This window comes from Gorilla gorilla, chromosome 16 (genome assembly GCF_029281585.2).
Source record: "Gorilla gorilla gorilla isolate KB3781 chromosome 16, NHGRI_mGorGor1-v2.1_pri, whole genome shotgun sequence".
Classification (NCBI taxonomy): Eukaryota; Metazoa; Chordata; class Mammalia; order Primates; family Hominidae; genus Gorilla; species Gorilla gorilla.
The window spans coordinates 34,440,473-34,457,020 of NC_073240.2; the positions used below are offsets into that span (position 1 = coordinate 34,440,473).

A 16,548-nucleotide genomic window follows, 5' to 3' on the forward strand; every position below is an offset into this window, starting at 1 on the left:
TCTGGGCATCATTCTGACTTCTCCAACGAGCACACAGGGAACATATATCTTGCAGAAGGGATTGGAATATTTCTTCAGCTGAAGAAATAAAGTTTCTGTTGATGTCCCCCACCAGGACAGCCATGAATTTCAGACTATCTTATGAAAAGGTAATTGACAAAGAAATGAAACAGAAATAACACTCCAACTTACTACAGGAGAGAATGGTGGGTAGATAGGGGGATATATTAGAAAGTGGTCGTGATAAATTATTCTCCTTTTATTTGAGATTTAAATGCCCAGGTCATTACCTTTAAAGTTATTTGTTTGCATAAATTAAGCCACTGCCTTGAACATACTGAAGTATGTCTTTAACATACTTATTAAAGTACAATAGATTTTGCAGTAGTTGGAAAGAATTACAGTGCCTCTAACACTTTGTCAATGGAAAGTCAAGAACAAACAGCGTAGCTTTGGAGTTATGCCTGGGTTTGAATCCTAGCTCTGCCACTTAATGTTTCTTTTTTTTATATTGGACAAATTAACCTCTCAGAGACTCAGTTTTCCTCTGATAAAATGAGGATACTATAAGATTCTTATGAAATTTAAATAATAGATATGAAGTCCCTGACACACATTAGATACACAGTAAATATGAGCTACCTTCCCTCGTCATCTATGAATTGCACTGCAGTTATAAAGACCAAATCCAGAGTCCTTGGTACTTCACTCAAGACCATGAGAATAGCCCAGTTAGGGCTACCCCAGGAATATCTAAGGGAATAAAGAACCCCAGTTCCGTGCTGAATGAGAAAAGAATTCTCAAAGTGACATCCTGGAAGTATGAATGAGCTTTTTCTCTGTGTAGGGGAGAAGCAGTCTTAATAGGCCTTTTTAGCCATGGAAGCCTGGGAAGTCATTTTCAGGCATCAGCTGTGGGAACATCTGCCTCCTCAACTCTGTCTAACCCTCCCTACAGAGTCCAGGGTCAACTCAGACACTGTGATCTTCTCTTTGGAGGAATGGCTCTTTTTCATGATGGTCTCACTTTCCCTCTCTGGATGGAGACTCAATCGGGCTTTCAGGGTAGCAGTTGGGAGTGAATTCTGCTCAGAGCAGCCTACACAGTGTGTTACTGGCTGGGGGAAGTTTCATAGGAGGAATCATATCTCCCCTTCCCTTTAACCACTTTTTCCTCCTCAGAATTGAAATAAGCAAAAGAATTGACCATCCCAAGAGATGAGTAGTATGGAAGCGAATGAATGGAGTAAAATTGTGTTTCCTGATTTATTAAGACTACTGACTCCTCAAGATAATTTACCTCTGCAGTCAGATCTGCACAAGGGGACTTCACCTGTCTCCCAACTAAGATGAGTTCCAGGGTATTTGTTTATAAAACACAGCCCACTGTGACTCAGACCTTTCCAACCCCAGTCCTATGTGGACGAGATCCGAGGAGTAGCTGCAGAAGAGCAGCGCTTTTCTGTCTTTGGATCCCCTGTCATTCCAAATGGCTAAATATTTGTGCTTGTGTTATAATGCCAGACTCTGCAGTGCCTGGACCTGTGCAAGTGCTGAGCATCGCTGTTTCCAGTTGCCTCGTTACTCATCAGAAGGGACTAAATTCTGCAATAATACACCCTGAGGTTAACTGAAGATGTGCAGCATCTAATTAAGTGGCCTTTAAAAAAAATCATATTATCGGGTTTGGAATGGCCTTTCCAAGCTTCCTGGGCACTTCAGGTGGGCCTGAGCCTCCAAACCAGGGGACGGTTTTTCCTCTTGAGACTGGCAGAGATAAGAACCACTGGCCTCTTGCAGTGGATGGTCTCTAGAATTATTCAGAGTTCCTAATATCATAAAAAGCACTTGAGGCTGCTCTTAGAAAAGCTCTCTGAAAGAAGTTTGATTTTTCATTCCATAGTGTCACATTTCTGCTGGTTGTTCTAAAAGGGTCAAATAAATTAAACATACTTTAAAATGTGCATGTTTTTCAGTACTGTCTTTGAATAAAGAAAGTAGATTTTAAATCACTTTTTGGATTCAGCCCTCAATGCTATAATTTCCCATATTGTTATTTTTTTCTAATATTATAAAAGGTATAATATTCCTACAGTGTCCTGGCAAACTTTTCTACTGTTAGCCTAATAATGAAGGTTCCTGGAGTTGAAAAAAACACAAACAAATAGCACTTGCTGTGGGTTACAGTGTGCGAGGCACTCTTCTATCGCTCTATGTAGATTAATTGATTCAAAACTCATAGCAGTCTTATGAGGTAGACGTTATTCCTGTTTGACAGATTAGATAACTTGAGTCCACAAAGGTAAGTTATTTGCCCAAGGTCACACATTAAGTGACAGAGCCAGAACTAGAGCCCAGGCAGTCTGGTTCCAGAAACCCCTCGACCACTACGATAAACTGCCTCTTAAGTGGTACACAGGACATCATTTATTTACTTCATTAAAGTGAAAAGGATAATAATGGTACCTTACAAATAACTCTCTTTACAGCATCCCTGTGGGTACCACTGTGCCCATTTTACAGATGGGGAAGTTGAGCCTCTAGTAAAATCACAGGTCCTGGTTCATGCAGCAGGTAAGGGCTTGGGATTTGAACTCAGTCCTGTGTGACTCCAAGGCCCCTCCAACCTCCCTTTGCTATCTCACTGCAGCTCAGTTAAAAGGATTTGCATCTTGTCTAAATGTGGAATACAAGACCCTTCCTAAATGATTAGGAAGCCATGAAAGCCCTCACAGGGGTGGAGATTACTTTCTCTGCATGTGAGGAGATTTATAAAACACACTATGCAAAAGCAGTGCCACCATTCCATCATTTTCCAATTTCAAACTCTTCATACTACTCACATTTTAAAGTGAGGTGTACGTCATCAGATGACCTTTTACAGTGTGAATATGATATGAAATGGGCTCTCTTATCCAAATAGTCTTCCCATGACATTGCTCTAAGCACTTGCTAAGTATATCCTTCATATCCAGTGATTATCAACAGTTACCCTTTCATTTCTAGATAATATTAGTCCCAACTCTGTTCTCTACTGTACAAGCTTTAAAAATAGGCCCAGCCTATGGATTCCATTTGCTTATAACTTTTCTTAGCAAGTGTTCCAAAGGAAACTTCTACGTTGAGCCCAGTCTCTTAGAGAAAAGGTGGGAAAAGACAGTGTCTTTCACCACGAGGGCATAATTGCTCCTCCTGGTGGTTATTTTCAATGGAAAGAATAAGCCAGACGGGGGAAATTCTCCCAGCCATATTTCCTCTGGAGGGCATATGGCAGCTATGGCTAAATAAAGTTCAGAGCTCAGCTCCTGTTGGTATGAAAGCCCGGCTGCAGATGAAGAGCATGCCCCATGAAAGCTGCTCTTTGTCTTCAGTGGCCGAGCCTCAGGCCAGTATAGAAGCCAACAGTGAACCCTCAGAGGATGGGAGAGAGGACACTGGAGTCATGATTCAACTTTGGCAGTTTTGTCCCAGTTTGTATGATTCTTAGAACATTAAAGAACCTTGGAATTTGTATTTTTATCCAGCAAGGATCTGAATACTTTTAAAGACAATTGTCCAGTGTAGCATTTCAATTATTTCCTGGTCTTCCTCAGTTCACAAATATTTCTTGGAATTTGTTCAAGTAGGCTGGGTGTGGTAGCTCAAACCTGTAATCCCAGCACTTTGGGAGGCCGAGATGGGAGGATCAGTTGAGGCCAGGAGTTCAAGACCAGCCTAGCCAACGAGGTAAAAACCTGTAATCCCAGCACTTTGGGAGGCCGAGGTGGGAGGATCAGTTGAAGCCAGGAGTTCAAGACCAGCCTAGCCAACGGGGGGATATCCTATCTCTACTGAAAATACAAAAATTATCTGGGCAGTGGCGTGCGCCTGTAGTCCCAGCTACTTGCGGGGCTGCAGTGAAAGGATCACTTGAACCCAGGAGGCAGAGGTTGCAGTGAGCCGAGATCGTGCCATTGTACTCCAGCCTGGGTGACAGAGTAAAACTCTGTCTCAAAAAAAAAGTTGAAGTAACTACAGTGATATTTTCCAGAAGTTAAACTAATGAAAAAAATTGTTTTTAATGGTAAAATAAATCTTAAAAGTGAGACAATTACTGCAAGCTTTGCTGAATTTTAATATATAGATTTTTTTCATAACAAGGACTTGAACAGGAGGAAGAAAAGATCCTGGGACCTTGGGTATCTAAACTCCACACAATGAGCTAAGAGTACTCAGTGTCCTCAAATGGAGAAATGTGAAAGATGTCAAACCTACACACTCTTCAACTTTGGCTCAGTTTTGTTTTGTTTTTAAATAATTTTACCTATAGGTGCTTCAATGAGGAAGTTGTTCCTCTTTCTCAGTGGTGAAGCAAGGTATTAAAGTTATAAAAACAGAGTCTAAGGCCATTCCAGACTATTTGCCAATATGCATTGAGTACATTATGTGTAGCAGCACTCTTGCTGTGCAGGTGGTGGATGCTCCTGTCCGGCTTTATTGCCCCACCATATCTCCCTCATCCAGCCTTCATTAACCCTCACCTTCCAGCCTTACCAAACTCCAGCCATTCTGCAACTATGTTAGACACTCCTCTTGCTCTTTCCTTTCATTTCTCTAGAGACCTTTATATTTTCCAAGTCTCAACTTGTCCCATGCTCCCAGACAGATTTCCAGGCATCTTCCTCTCCCTCTAGAAGGCAACACATACGTACCTTCATTCAAATATTTATCGTATTATTTTGTATTTAAATGTCCATTTCCCACCAGACTATGGGCTTCCTAAGAGCATGAGTTGGGTCTTCTGTCTTTGATCCCCAGTCCCAGGTGTAGTATCTGGCACATAGGAGAGCCTCATTACTGCCTGTGGAAGAGTGGGAGGGAATGCAATATGGCTTTGTCAATTACCCAAATTAATTAGAGGGAGCTACCTAATCTTTTTTATTAACTAAAAAGAGCACAGCGATTTCACCATTTAAAAATTCACCACTTAGTTTAGAATCTGTTATAGGTTGAGTATCCCTTATTCGAAATTCTTAGGACCAAAAGTGTTTCAGGTTTTAGATTTTTTGGATTTGGGAATATTTGCATATGCATAATAAGATACCTTGGAAATGGGACTCAACTCTTAACACAAAATTCCTTTATGTTTCATAAATGCAAAGCCTGAAGGTAATTTTATACAAAATTTTTAATAATTTTGTGCATGAAACAAAATTTTGACTTTTTTGACGGTGACCCATCACATGAGGTTGAGTATGAAGTTCTCCACTTGTGCCATCATGTCAGTGCTCAAAATGTTTCAGATTCTAGAGCATTTCACATTTTGGATTTTTAGATTAAGGATGCTCAACCTGAACTAAACTAGCAGTAACCACAGAAAACATTAAATCGTTCTAAACTGGGATTATAAATATTATATAGCAAAGATACATGTACAAAATTTGTAAATATATCCATCAGGTGGGGATTTTTTTAAAATTACCTTTTCATAGCATATTATACAGCCATTAAAATTAAGTCTCTAATGAATATTGTATTATACAATAAAATGTTTGAGATATAATTAGTAGAACAAGCTACAAAAACCTACTATACCCCAGTTTGAATAAAAAGTGTGTGTGTGGGGCCAGGCGCGGTGGCTCTCGCCTGTAATCCCAGCACTTTGGGAGGCTGAGGCGGGCGGATCACGAGGTCAGGAGATCGAGACCATCCTGACTAACACGGTGAAACCCCATCTCTACTAAAAATACAAAAAGTTAGGCGGGCGTGGTGGCGGGCACCTGTAGTCCCAGCTACTTGGGAGGCTGAGGCAGCCTCCTGGCGTGAACCCAGGAGGTGGAGCTTGCATTGAGCCCAGATTGTGCCACTGCACTCCAGCCTGGTCGACAGAGTGAGACTCTGTCTCCAAAAAGAAAAAAAAATGTGTATGTGTATAACTCCATAAAATATATATAACTCCATCAAAATAGAGTGTGTACATATATATTTGGAAGAATTTTTATGGAGTTATATTTTTTCTTTTGTATTTATTTGAGACAGGGTCTCATTCTGTCGCCCAGGCTGGAGCGCAGTGGCATGATCTCAGCTCTCCTCAGCCTCCACCTCTTGGGTTCAAGCTATCTTTCCACCTCAGCCCCCTAAGTAGCTGGGACTACAGGTGCATGTCATCACGCCCAGCTAATTTTTGTATCTTTAGTAGAGACAGAGTTTCACCATGTTGGCCAGGCTGGTCTCAAACTCCTGAGCTCAAGCTATCTGCCTGCCTTGGCCCCCCAAAGTGCTGGGATTATAGGCATGAGCCCCCCAGCCTTTTTGTATACTTTCCTGTATAAATGGTGACCATTTATAATGAATACATATTATTTCTGTAATCAAGAAACAAGATATCTTTTTATCTTTTGCTGGAAACTCTATTTTAAAACCTAACTTCTCTTTTGTTGCTCTCTTTCTAATAGAAATGTAAACCCGAGAGGGGAGGGATAGGTGGTTATAATTATTAATATTTACTTTTAGAATTTCCAGAATAAGATGATATAGGAAAGCAGAGAGGTGATTTTCCTCACTACTGTAAGTCAGGAAATAATAAATCATCTAATGAAAGAGATGTGAAGAAGTTTTTTAATCAATTCAGAGTATAACTGGCAATGTGTTTTCCTGCTTATCCGAAATAATAAAGTTCTTTAAAACAAATAAGCAAACTATGTAGCATAGTTTTTTTGTTTGTTTGTTTTTTGAGATGGAGTTTCACTCTTGTTGCCCAGGCTGGAGTGCAATGGCACAGTCTTGGCTCTCCGCAACCTCTGCCTCCCGGATTCAAACGATTCTCCTGCCTCAGCCTCCCGAGTAGCTGGGATTACAGGCATGCGCCACCACACCCGGCTACTTTTGTATTTTTAGTAGAGACGGGGTTTCTCCATGTTGGTCAGGCTGGTCTCGAACTCCTGACCTCAGGTGATCCACCTGCCTCAGCCTCCGGAAGTGCTGGGATTACAGGCATGAGCCACTGTGCCCAGCCTATGTAGCATAGTTTAATGGCTAGATGGCCTTGCCATTCTTCTCTTTGATGGCTTCTCTATTCAACCCTACAGCAGTCTAATCTTTTTGAGGAAGTAGAAGACAGGAAGGTCTTTGGGCACTTACAACTAAACAGACACACACACCAGCTACTTCTGAAGAGCGAGCTACACCAGCAAAAGCAGTCTGTCTGTTACTTCAGACACCAGGCCACAGTCTGAACACACATTGAGCACGTTAAGTTTTTGTTATTTCTCATTCTTAGCAGCTTGAGCATTTCCCCTGAGACTCATCGCAAATCAGGCATGGTGTCTGCCCACTCGCCAGCTTAGGAATTCATTTCTCATTGCTCATCTCACACAAAAGGAAACAAAAGGAAAGTTGCATTTCATATGCAGTAGTACCTCCGGACCTCTTGAGTACCCATCACACCTTCCCACCTCCCGCAGAGGCCTCTGAGCCTTTCTCAGCCTAGCAGGTGCCTCCAGAGTTCCACAGCCTTCTTCCTGTTCTTTCCTCACCAGGCCGGATACCCAGAGCTGTGGCTTCCATCAACCAGCACCTCCTGAGATCAGATGACGTGGTAAGCTGCTGCCTGGACCTCGGGGTGCCCAGCATCTCATTCCGCATCAACGGGCAGCCCGTGCAGGGGATGTTTGAGAACTTCAACACAGACGGGCTCTTCTTCCCTGTGATGAGCTTTTCAGCAGGTGTCAAGTAAGTTATGGCTGTGATTTCATGGAGAGTAGCAGTTGCCCCACCTCCCTGCCACCAATGTGAGCTGCAAAGCCAGCAGTCTCCTTCAGGGCTTCAGTACTGTGAACTAAGTTCCCCAGGACAGTGATGGTGCAAGGGCAAGAGCCAACTAGAGTCATTTGCTCCATCTCTACTGGTAGAACCTCCCCCAGGGTTTCTATTATGTACTCAGATAAACAGTAAGATTAATAGGATAAATCCTGTGCAGAAAATTAATAATTATAAAAGTATTACATGCTCATTGTAAGAAAAACTTCAAAGACATATTTATGAACAACACAGTAAGAATCACCTATGATTCCAATGGTTCGCTATAATCTCTATTAATACTTTGGCATATTTTTCAAGTCTTTTCTTCTACAAATATACATCATTTTTAATTGATATTACACTGAATATGAAGTTTATGTCTTGATTATCTTTTATTCAACAATAGTGAGCCTTTTCCTGAGTCATTAAGCATCCTCAAAATGATTTTATAGCCATATAATAGCCCTTTATTTGGCTGTTTCATGATACAGCCATTACTCTGCTGTTCAAGTCTATGCCAATTTCATTTTTGGTCAAAATGCATGTGTGTTTTAAAGTCTAAATTTATAATTATGTGGCCAAATTGATTTTGAGATTCTCTAAACAGTTCAGAATTCCTTATCAATAACTTTAGAATCTAAAAAGCTCTGAAAACCATAAATTTGTTCATAACTCATTTTGTAATAAAATCTAACCTGAACTCATTTTGTGACAAAACGGTCATCAGCAGAAATGAGGCTGTTTTCAGTCTTTCATTTATTCTACTTCTTGTGAATATTTATATGTTTAACTGCAGAGATATTAATGTGTCTGATTATGATGTACTGCCCCTCACCTGGCTGCAGTTTCTGCTTAATGTACATAACGGGTAACTTTTAAAAAAATTCTACAGAATTCCAAAGTCTGAAGCACATCTCTAATGATTTCAGATAAAGGATTTGAGCTTGCAGTATCATTTAAAGCAACATATGGGAATGTCCAACTGATTGGATCCTTATTAATTTTTACTGTTATTTGTTATTTTAAATCTTTGCTGATTTGGAAAAATTGTACCTTAGAGTATTAATTTTTTATTTTTTATTACGAATGTGGTGAAACATTTTTTATGCTTATTTTTAATGTACTTTTTCCAACACAGTATTTTTGCTAACTTTGTGTTCTCAGCCTTTCTGATATTTATTTTTTGATAGATATCTTACATATTTTGGATATACTGACTTTATATAGTATATGTAATATATTTACATGTTTATGTATAATTATATTAAGGATGTTAAACTGTTTTTTATTGGTTTCAAATATTTCTCCCAGTTTCTGATTTATGCTTTAACACTTGGGTTTTTTCCTATTGTTTTTTGTTTTTCTTTTTCACAAAAGGAATGTAAATCAAAGAAAATACCAGGAACTTATAATAGTACCACCTAGAGATAATCATATTAGCTTTTTATATACACAGTTAAATATTGTTCGTTTAATTGGGCTTGTGCTATGCATGCTGCTTTCCTATATACTATTGCTATTTCTCTGCCTTTTTCCTTGTACCTACCAGTTGGATGCTATTTTTAATTATTTTAAGCACGTTATGCATTTTAATGTCTGTAAGGCAAAACCCCACAATAACCCTTCTTTCCCAAACTTTTCTCAGCCATTCTTCATCCCTGTATTTTAAAGAGATCACAATCAATTGAGCAGGAGACTGGAGTCAACATAGAATCATACTAGTGTCCATGGAAGCCCCTGGAAAGGGTCATGGCAGGAGGAGAGTTGTGGGAAGCAGGAGCTGAGATCTGGGATCACAAAGAAACCATTTCAGGGATCCAGGTCCAAGTGAGGGGATTTTCAGGGTGGAAACCACTCCAGCAGGCCTTAGCACCTCATGTGGATTGGTAAACCAAGATATGTTTATATGTTTTCCAAAGTAGGATTTTGGTTCTGTTTCAATTATATAAACTATTTAGAAATAAAGAATTGTCCTTTGCGAATGGTACTCAACCTTTGGAATTTGAGACAGATGTCTCAAATTTGAGACAGATACACAAGCATATTTGGATTTGAGACAGATACACAAGCATATTTACAAACATATTCATATAAATGGATATAATATATTGAAGTTATATATTGGCATTGTTTGAGGTTCTTGTAACAAATGGAGAACCAGTAGAGTAAAGCTTTACTGAGGCTGAAAATCTTCTCATCACATATTCAAGCCAGGGAATCTTAAACTATCTGCAGGCACTGTATTCTAAGAGTTGAAAGTTCTTCTGTGCTGAGGATATTTCATCCCAATTCTTCCTTTTTAAATATGTGAGGATACCACATAGAGCTATTCTCATTGACAGCCATCAGAAGCATGTGGAAAACGGGGACTGTTGTTGACAAGAGAGGCGCTGTAAGCACAGAAAAATCTGATTGGAGCAAAAGCCTTCTGGAAGAGGGAAAGGACCTTCTAGCCCTATTTTCCATCTTCCCCACTCCACTCCTTAGGAATAAAGAGAATGAGTACAAATATAAATACAACACAACAGTGTTGGGATCATACACCCTTTGACTCAGGAACTTCCCTGAAGAAACAAGGTTACTCTGAGTAGTCAGTTCCCAGGACTGCATTTGCATGTGTAGCCGGTGGCCTTGGTCACCCACCATTAACACTCCTCCCACTTTTACTTATTTTGCCCATGTCCACTCATTGTTTTTTACTTATTTTCAAAGGGAGTACACCTATTTCACAAGCAAGTCATCTGAAAAAACTACTTAGGCAAATTTAGATCTATGGAGAAGGGATCTTCTCCAGTCTACTAGCTAATGAACTTTTCCACATTTTGTGTTTAGAGAATGGTACATCTGCTCTCAAATGTTGCATAATGATTCTGAATCATTAGTTCATCCTTTCCGTCTCCCTCAGAACAATGAGATAGGATTTTTGTGTCTGTGATTTTTTAGAGGGTACTGGAGGGATTTTTTTGGAATCCTCTTGACAAGAACCACAGTTAGCAGGTGAAAAAATAGTTGACTGAAAGGTATCCACATGTAGAAGACATTTCTGGGATCTGGTGTCTAGATCAGCAGATCATGCAGCCTTCTGAGTGCGCAGATAAAGGAGAAGCAAAGTTGCAAGAGAAGAAGAATGAGATGACTAATCATTTAGGAGGCACAACTGCTGAGGAAATTTAAGAAACCGAAGGGTCCAGATGTGTTGACTTGAAGAACCAACAGCTTAGCTCTGAGAGCTTTTTGCTTGTAGCAGCTGAACAGGTAGAAGGCTAAAAAGCAGTGCCAGTGGGGTGTGCAGCGGGGCTTGAAGTCACTCAAGCTTCCTATCTCTCAGGAAACTATGAGCTCTGATATATTCCTGGCTTCGGGTCCCACAGCATGTTGTGATTTGAAGAGAGGTGGAATCACAGGGTCTGTGTAGTTGGGAAATACATTTTACTGAAATGCCTCTAGTGCATCACATGATGACCTTGGTCAGGGTCAGTGCAGGACCTGTACTGGGGGCTAGCCAGTTGCTTATAAATCAAAATAAACCGATTGGCTATTCTACAACCCAGGTGTTATTCTTATATCAACTGGTAAAGTATGATTTGGTGCTGAAACCCAGCAGTTCTTCTCTGTACTACTTTAGTTCAGTTGAACAAAGAGCTAGAAAGAGAAACCACAATATGAATTCCAAGTTAATTAAAGTATCTTATTGAAAAGAAATGTATTGGTCGGGCGTGGTGGCTCATGCCTGTAATCTCAGCACTTTGGGAGGCTGAGGCGGACGGATCATGAGGTCAGGAGACCGAGACCATCCTGGCTAACACGATGAAACCCCGTCTCTACTAAAAATACAAAAATTAGCTGGGCGTGGTGGCGGGCGCCTATAGTCCCAGCTACTTGGGAGGCTGAGGCAGGAGAATGGCGTGAACCTGGGAGGCGGAGCTTGCGGTGAGCAGAGATCACGCCACTGCACTCCAGCCTGGGCAACAGAGTGAGACTCTGACTCAGAAAAAAAAAATGTATTTTATAATGAAATTGAAAAGAAATTATTGTTTCACCCAATATTGTAGAACACTTGCCTGGTTTTATAGCATCTCTCCCAGCAAGATGCAAAGTGTTATGCTTGTCTAGAAAGAGATTCTTTTTCTCCCATCATAGAAATCTTCAGAGTTGTTTCTCATATTTATTTTTAACTTCTGTATGGCTTCTAAGTTAGATTTGAGTTCTCTTTCACAGTCCTGTTTCCTCCTGTTTGATGGTCTTTACTGAGATCCTTGTCTTGAATTTTTAAAATAATTTTTATACTTACAAACTATGTTGTTAATAATACCTGATTAGGATGTCCCTGCCAGCCGTCATCGAAGAGCAAAGCTACATGAAGAGCAAAAATCTTTTTCAATTAGATTTACCCACAGTGAAGTCAAAGTTAGCATGAGTAATTACTGACAAAACCCACAAATCAATGTCATAGCCTCTTTTCTCTTAATGAACATGCCTCCATAGTTTTCTTCTCAATGTGGTTTGTTTATAGACAGTATTACTAGGGCAGTAGGCCCCCAGTGTAACAACCGTATTCATTATAGAATAGAATTTGGGATGAGGTATACGTACCTTGTAGCCCACCGAAAAGGTTGAATTACTTAGATGCCAGGAAGCTCTTACTAAAAGTTGGTCTTATATACACCCCATGAGTGGCATGAATCAGACAGAGAGCATCATACAGAAAGCCATAGTATATAGTGAAATTTGGGTGCTAATTTTTTTTGCAGAAAATTAATGAGTTAGTCATCATAGAATATATTTTATGGCTAGAGTTAAACTCCCCATAAATCTATTTAATCATCTTATGTAACTCTTTTGCCAGCTCTAATTTATAAAAATAACCATATGCAAAGATGTTAGTATTTGTGGTTGCTGTTTGTTTTCTGTTGGTATTCTCCAGACTTGGCTAAAATTCAGGTAACCAACAGCTTAGCTATTTCCAGCTTGCTGTGGTCAATGCTGTGGAAATTATTGCTGAGATAAATATGCTTCTTCAGAGAACATGATGGGCACTGGCTGGATTGCCCTGAGCTTTCATCAAACACTAGCCAGAAAGAAATATGAATGTGGGAATGTCCATAACTCAGATTGTTCTCCAGTCTTAGCGATAGGGGCTAAAGATGCAATTATGAATCGTGACTTACGAGTCAAATTCAGGTCAGCAAAAGCTGGCTCATTCTTTCTCCTCTTAACCACAGCTTGTATCCTTTTCTTCTGTGAAACATTATCCCAGCTCTCTGGGAGGAATTCAATAGCAGATAACAGTAATGAGACATCTAGTAAGACTAAAATGATTTTACACGTTTGCTAGCAAGCTCTGAATAATAATATGATAGCCCAACGAAAGGAAAGTTACTCACCCCCTTTGAGCACAGCACAGCTTTGTCATGATTTTTACTATATTTTTTTCTTAATGGGTCAGTCTTTCAAATCTGGGAATTTGTAGTAGGTAGACCCATCTCTCCTGAAAATTAACAAGCAAAAATGCACTAATCTCAAAGACGAAGTTGAAAATGCTGGCAGAGATTTTTCAATATAATTTGTCCTGTGTTTTCAAAATTAGTCAAGTAAATAAAAATTTCCTCTACACATCCCAAAACTTCACTACTCCCAGGCAGCTCTTACTGAAGCTATTGCTCATCTATGAGGTGAAAGAATCTAAGGACAGAGTCGCTTACTGTAAACACTTTAGGAAGGAAAAAATCTTTGAGAGCTGATGAAATATCTGAGTTATAGGAAGAACCCCAGAAAATGATACAAGTGCTGTGGTGGAACGGATTAAATAGATTAATGAATTTGATTTTTTAAATCCATTAATGTAGAGAAAAATCTGAGGATAAAGAGGAACTAATTGTAATGAAATCAATTATTAAATTCTCTTTTTAATTTTAAATTTAACATTTTGGGGATGCTGGGTGATTCCATGGAACTCAAGGAGCCAGGGAGGAAAACATGTAGAGAGGGGAGATTTACATTCCAATTGGACATTTCTCGTTTGCGAATGAGGCAAAGGATTTAAAAGATAAACATGAAGTGCCAGGTAACAATTTACTGAGAGAAGTGGACTGGTAGGTTTAACTTTATTGTTTCTTCTTCTACTCCTGTAACTCCATGCTCTGGAGAAGTTCTCGGGTAGATCCTGTAGCTTTTATTACTACTTTTAGGAACAAGAACAATTTTGTCAGTAATTCGAAAGTTTTATCTATTTGAATATAAAATCGAAATTTGTATTCAGTTTACAGCTTGAGCCCTCCCCCAGCTTGGGCCTGCAGTATGAGGCAGCTGCTTCTCCACATTGGTCTGCCCCTCCCTGATTGGCCAGCTCCTATTGCAGACCCCTCTAGAGTTGAGCCCCAGGGAGAGATGACTGGAGAATAGGCATGTCTGATGGAGTCAGTGCTATTGTCAGGTAGCATTGAGTCTTTGTGTAGCAGTTGTACTGTTGCTGCCTCTTTCTTTTCTGGGACCCTTTTGTAGTTTTCTTAGCCTCAGGCTGGGGACTTCTGACCACAGTTCTTTTGACACAAACCTTACCACTTCTGTTGGCTGCTCCCTCTGGCTGACCCTAAACCTCCCTCCAGATCCCCTTTCCCACATCCCCCAGCCCCTGGGTTTCTGATCTCCACTCAGACGTTTCCCTTTCTGGGAAGTCCATTTTAAGATGGCAGATGGTGGGCTCATTCATGGAGCCCTTAAATAGCCTTCTAGGGAGGACAGTCCTTGGTGTCACCCTGAGCGAAAGGGCACCTCTTTTCCATGTAGCCCTTTCTCACGCTGTCAGCTCTGTCACCAGGAAAATGTGTCCCTCAGTAAACTCCAGAGGACACTTGTCAAGCTTCCACGTGGTTTCTTGAAACCCTTATCATTTGGCTTCTGAAAAGGGAGAACGCTTCTCCCTTTCTCCCTGAAAGTTCTCTCCAAAGGAATTCTTTCCTTTATCCGTCTAGAGGTGTGTGATAGGCTGTGGCTGATAGAACTGGTTTCACAGTTTTTTTGTATATACTACATAGTTGACTCAGCACTTCACTTTAGGATGTGAAAATATTTAGCATCCTGTGAATTATGGATTCATGCATCTAACTGTGGGACCTCAACCAAAACTCTGAGACAGAGGGGAGCCCACTTTCATATACTCAGATAATTAAAATGAGTTTCAAGTATTTTGTTACCTTCTTTCGGTCGTTCCCTTCAAACCTGAATTTTATCTCCCTAGTTATTACCTTTGATCTCATCAATCTGGATCTCATAGGGCAAATTACGAAGGGGGCCTTCAATATTTGTGGCGGTTTGTTGGATCGCTTCTCACAGACTCTGGGCAGTTTGTTCACAGGCAGTGAGGGGAGGAGCCACAGGTGGTGGGTGTGCCTTGGACCATTGTCTGTTCAATCTGCCTGCTGAGGGCACAGGGTCTGTCATCTGCAGGACTTCTGAAGCAATCCAGGACCTTTTCTTCTACCCAGTGAAGCACTGCACGATGATGTTTAAAGACCAAAGCTTCAGTATGCAGTAAACACTGATTCCTGCCTGTGTTAATTTATTTTACAGTTTATATGGCCATTAGAGAAGATAAGATTCCGATTTATAACCAAATGATCAGTCTCCTTTTAATAACTGAATATAAAAAGTAAGCATTGTTCTCATTAAATGCTACCTGAAAGTCTACTTTTCTTGATTTGTTATCTTATCCAGCAGATTTTTAAAACCTAAGAGAAATTTTGAAACTCAACAATTAGCAAGAGAGCTCATGAATAATTAAATTCCTCTAGAAATCCTCATAAGAGATCATTTACTTGTTCTTGGAATCCATATGCTAGTGAGTAATGGAATACACTTACTTGCTGTACAAGCTACTAGGCATTCAGCTGCTCACAGGAAAGATGCTCAATGAGAAGAGAGAGGCAGAAAATTTCCCACACTAATTCTTTGCCCAGAAAGATCCAATTTTATCCCATGGTTTCCATATGTCAGTACACAATCTGTTATGTTGCAGTTGAATTGGGAAGTTCTCAACAAATAATTTTAAGATTTAGTCATTATTTCCTGAGGTTCACTAAATTAGTAATACTGCAGGCTAATGACTCAGTTTTGTTTTAATTTCATTGTTCAAATTCTTAATACACATAGATTGTGTCCTATTACGTAACACTTAATGTAGGAGCATTCACAAGGGACAATTGTGATTCTAACTCTATATCATTATTATTGAGTACCTTAAAATAGGAAACTGGGAGGTTTCGTATGATTTCTATAATTAATTTTAAAACAGCATTTTATAAAATGCTTTTCAGATAAAGTGTCTGCTCTTATTGGGAAGGAAAAAAACCTTAGCACCTCTTTACTTAAAGAGGCTTTATTTTCCAGTTTCACGATTAGGATATTTCCACCATCACAATTATGCAGCCAACACTGAGAATATCTTGTAAGGCTGCCCTACCAGAACGTTCCAGTGAAAGGAAGTGAGGCCCACTGGAAAGTATCCTGTTGTGAAAGTTTTGCCAAATCATAACTTTTCTCCGTTTACCTCATCCCCCTCCACACATACACTCAGTCCATGAGCAATTCCGAACAAGCCTAATTCCAAAACAAAACTGGATGTGGCTGCTTGGATCACCTCCGTCCAACCCACCATTATCTCCCTCTGACTATTTCAAGAGTCTCCCAATTGGTCCCCAGATCTGTCTGCATAGGGCAACTAGGAGAATCTTATATTTCCTTACGTTAAAACCCATCAGCAGCTTTCCATTT

General features: G+C 40.0%; 1 protein-coding gene across 2 annotated transcripts in view; it reads left to right on the plus strand.

Moving 5' to 3' along the window:
• RYR3 (ryanodine receptor 3) overlaps positions 1-16,548 on the plus strand; it is a 580,370-nt gene that overhangs the window by 298,569 nt on the left and 265,253 nt on the right. For both annotated transcript variants that reach the window (XM_055363234.2, XM_055363233.2), the window contains exon 19: positions 7,518-7,710. In XM_055363234.2, the coding sequence (XP_055219209.2) occupies positions 7,518-7,710 (193 nt within the window). The remainder of the gene's footprint in view (positions 1-7,517; positions 7,711-16,548) is intronic.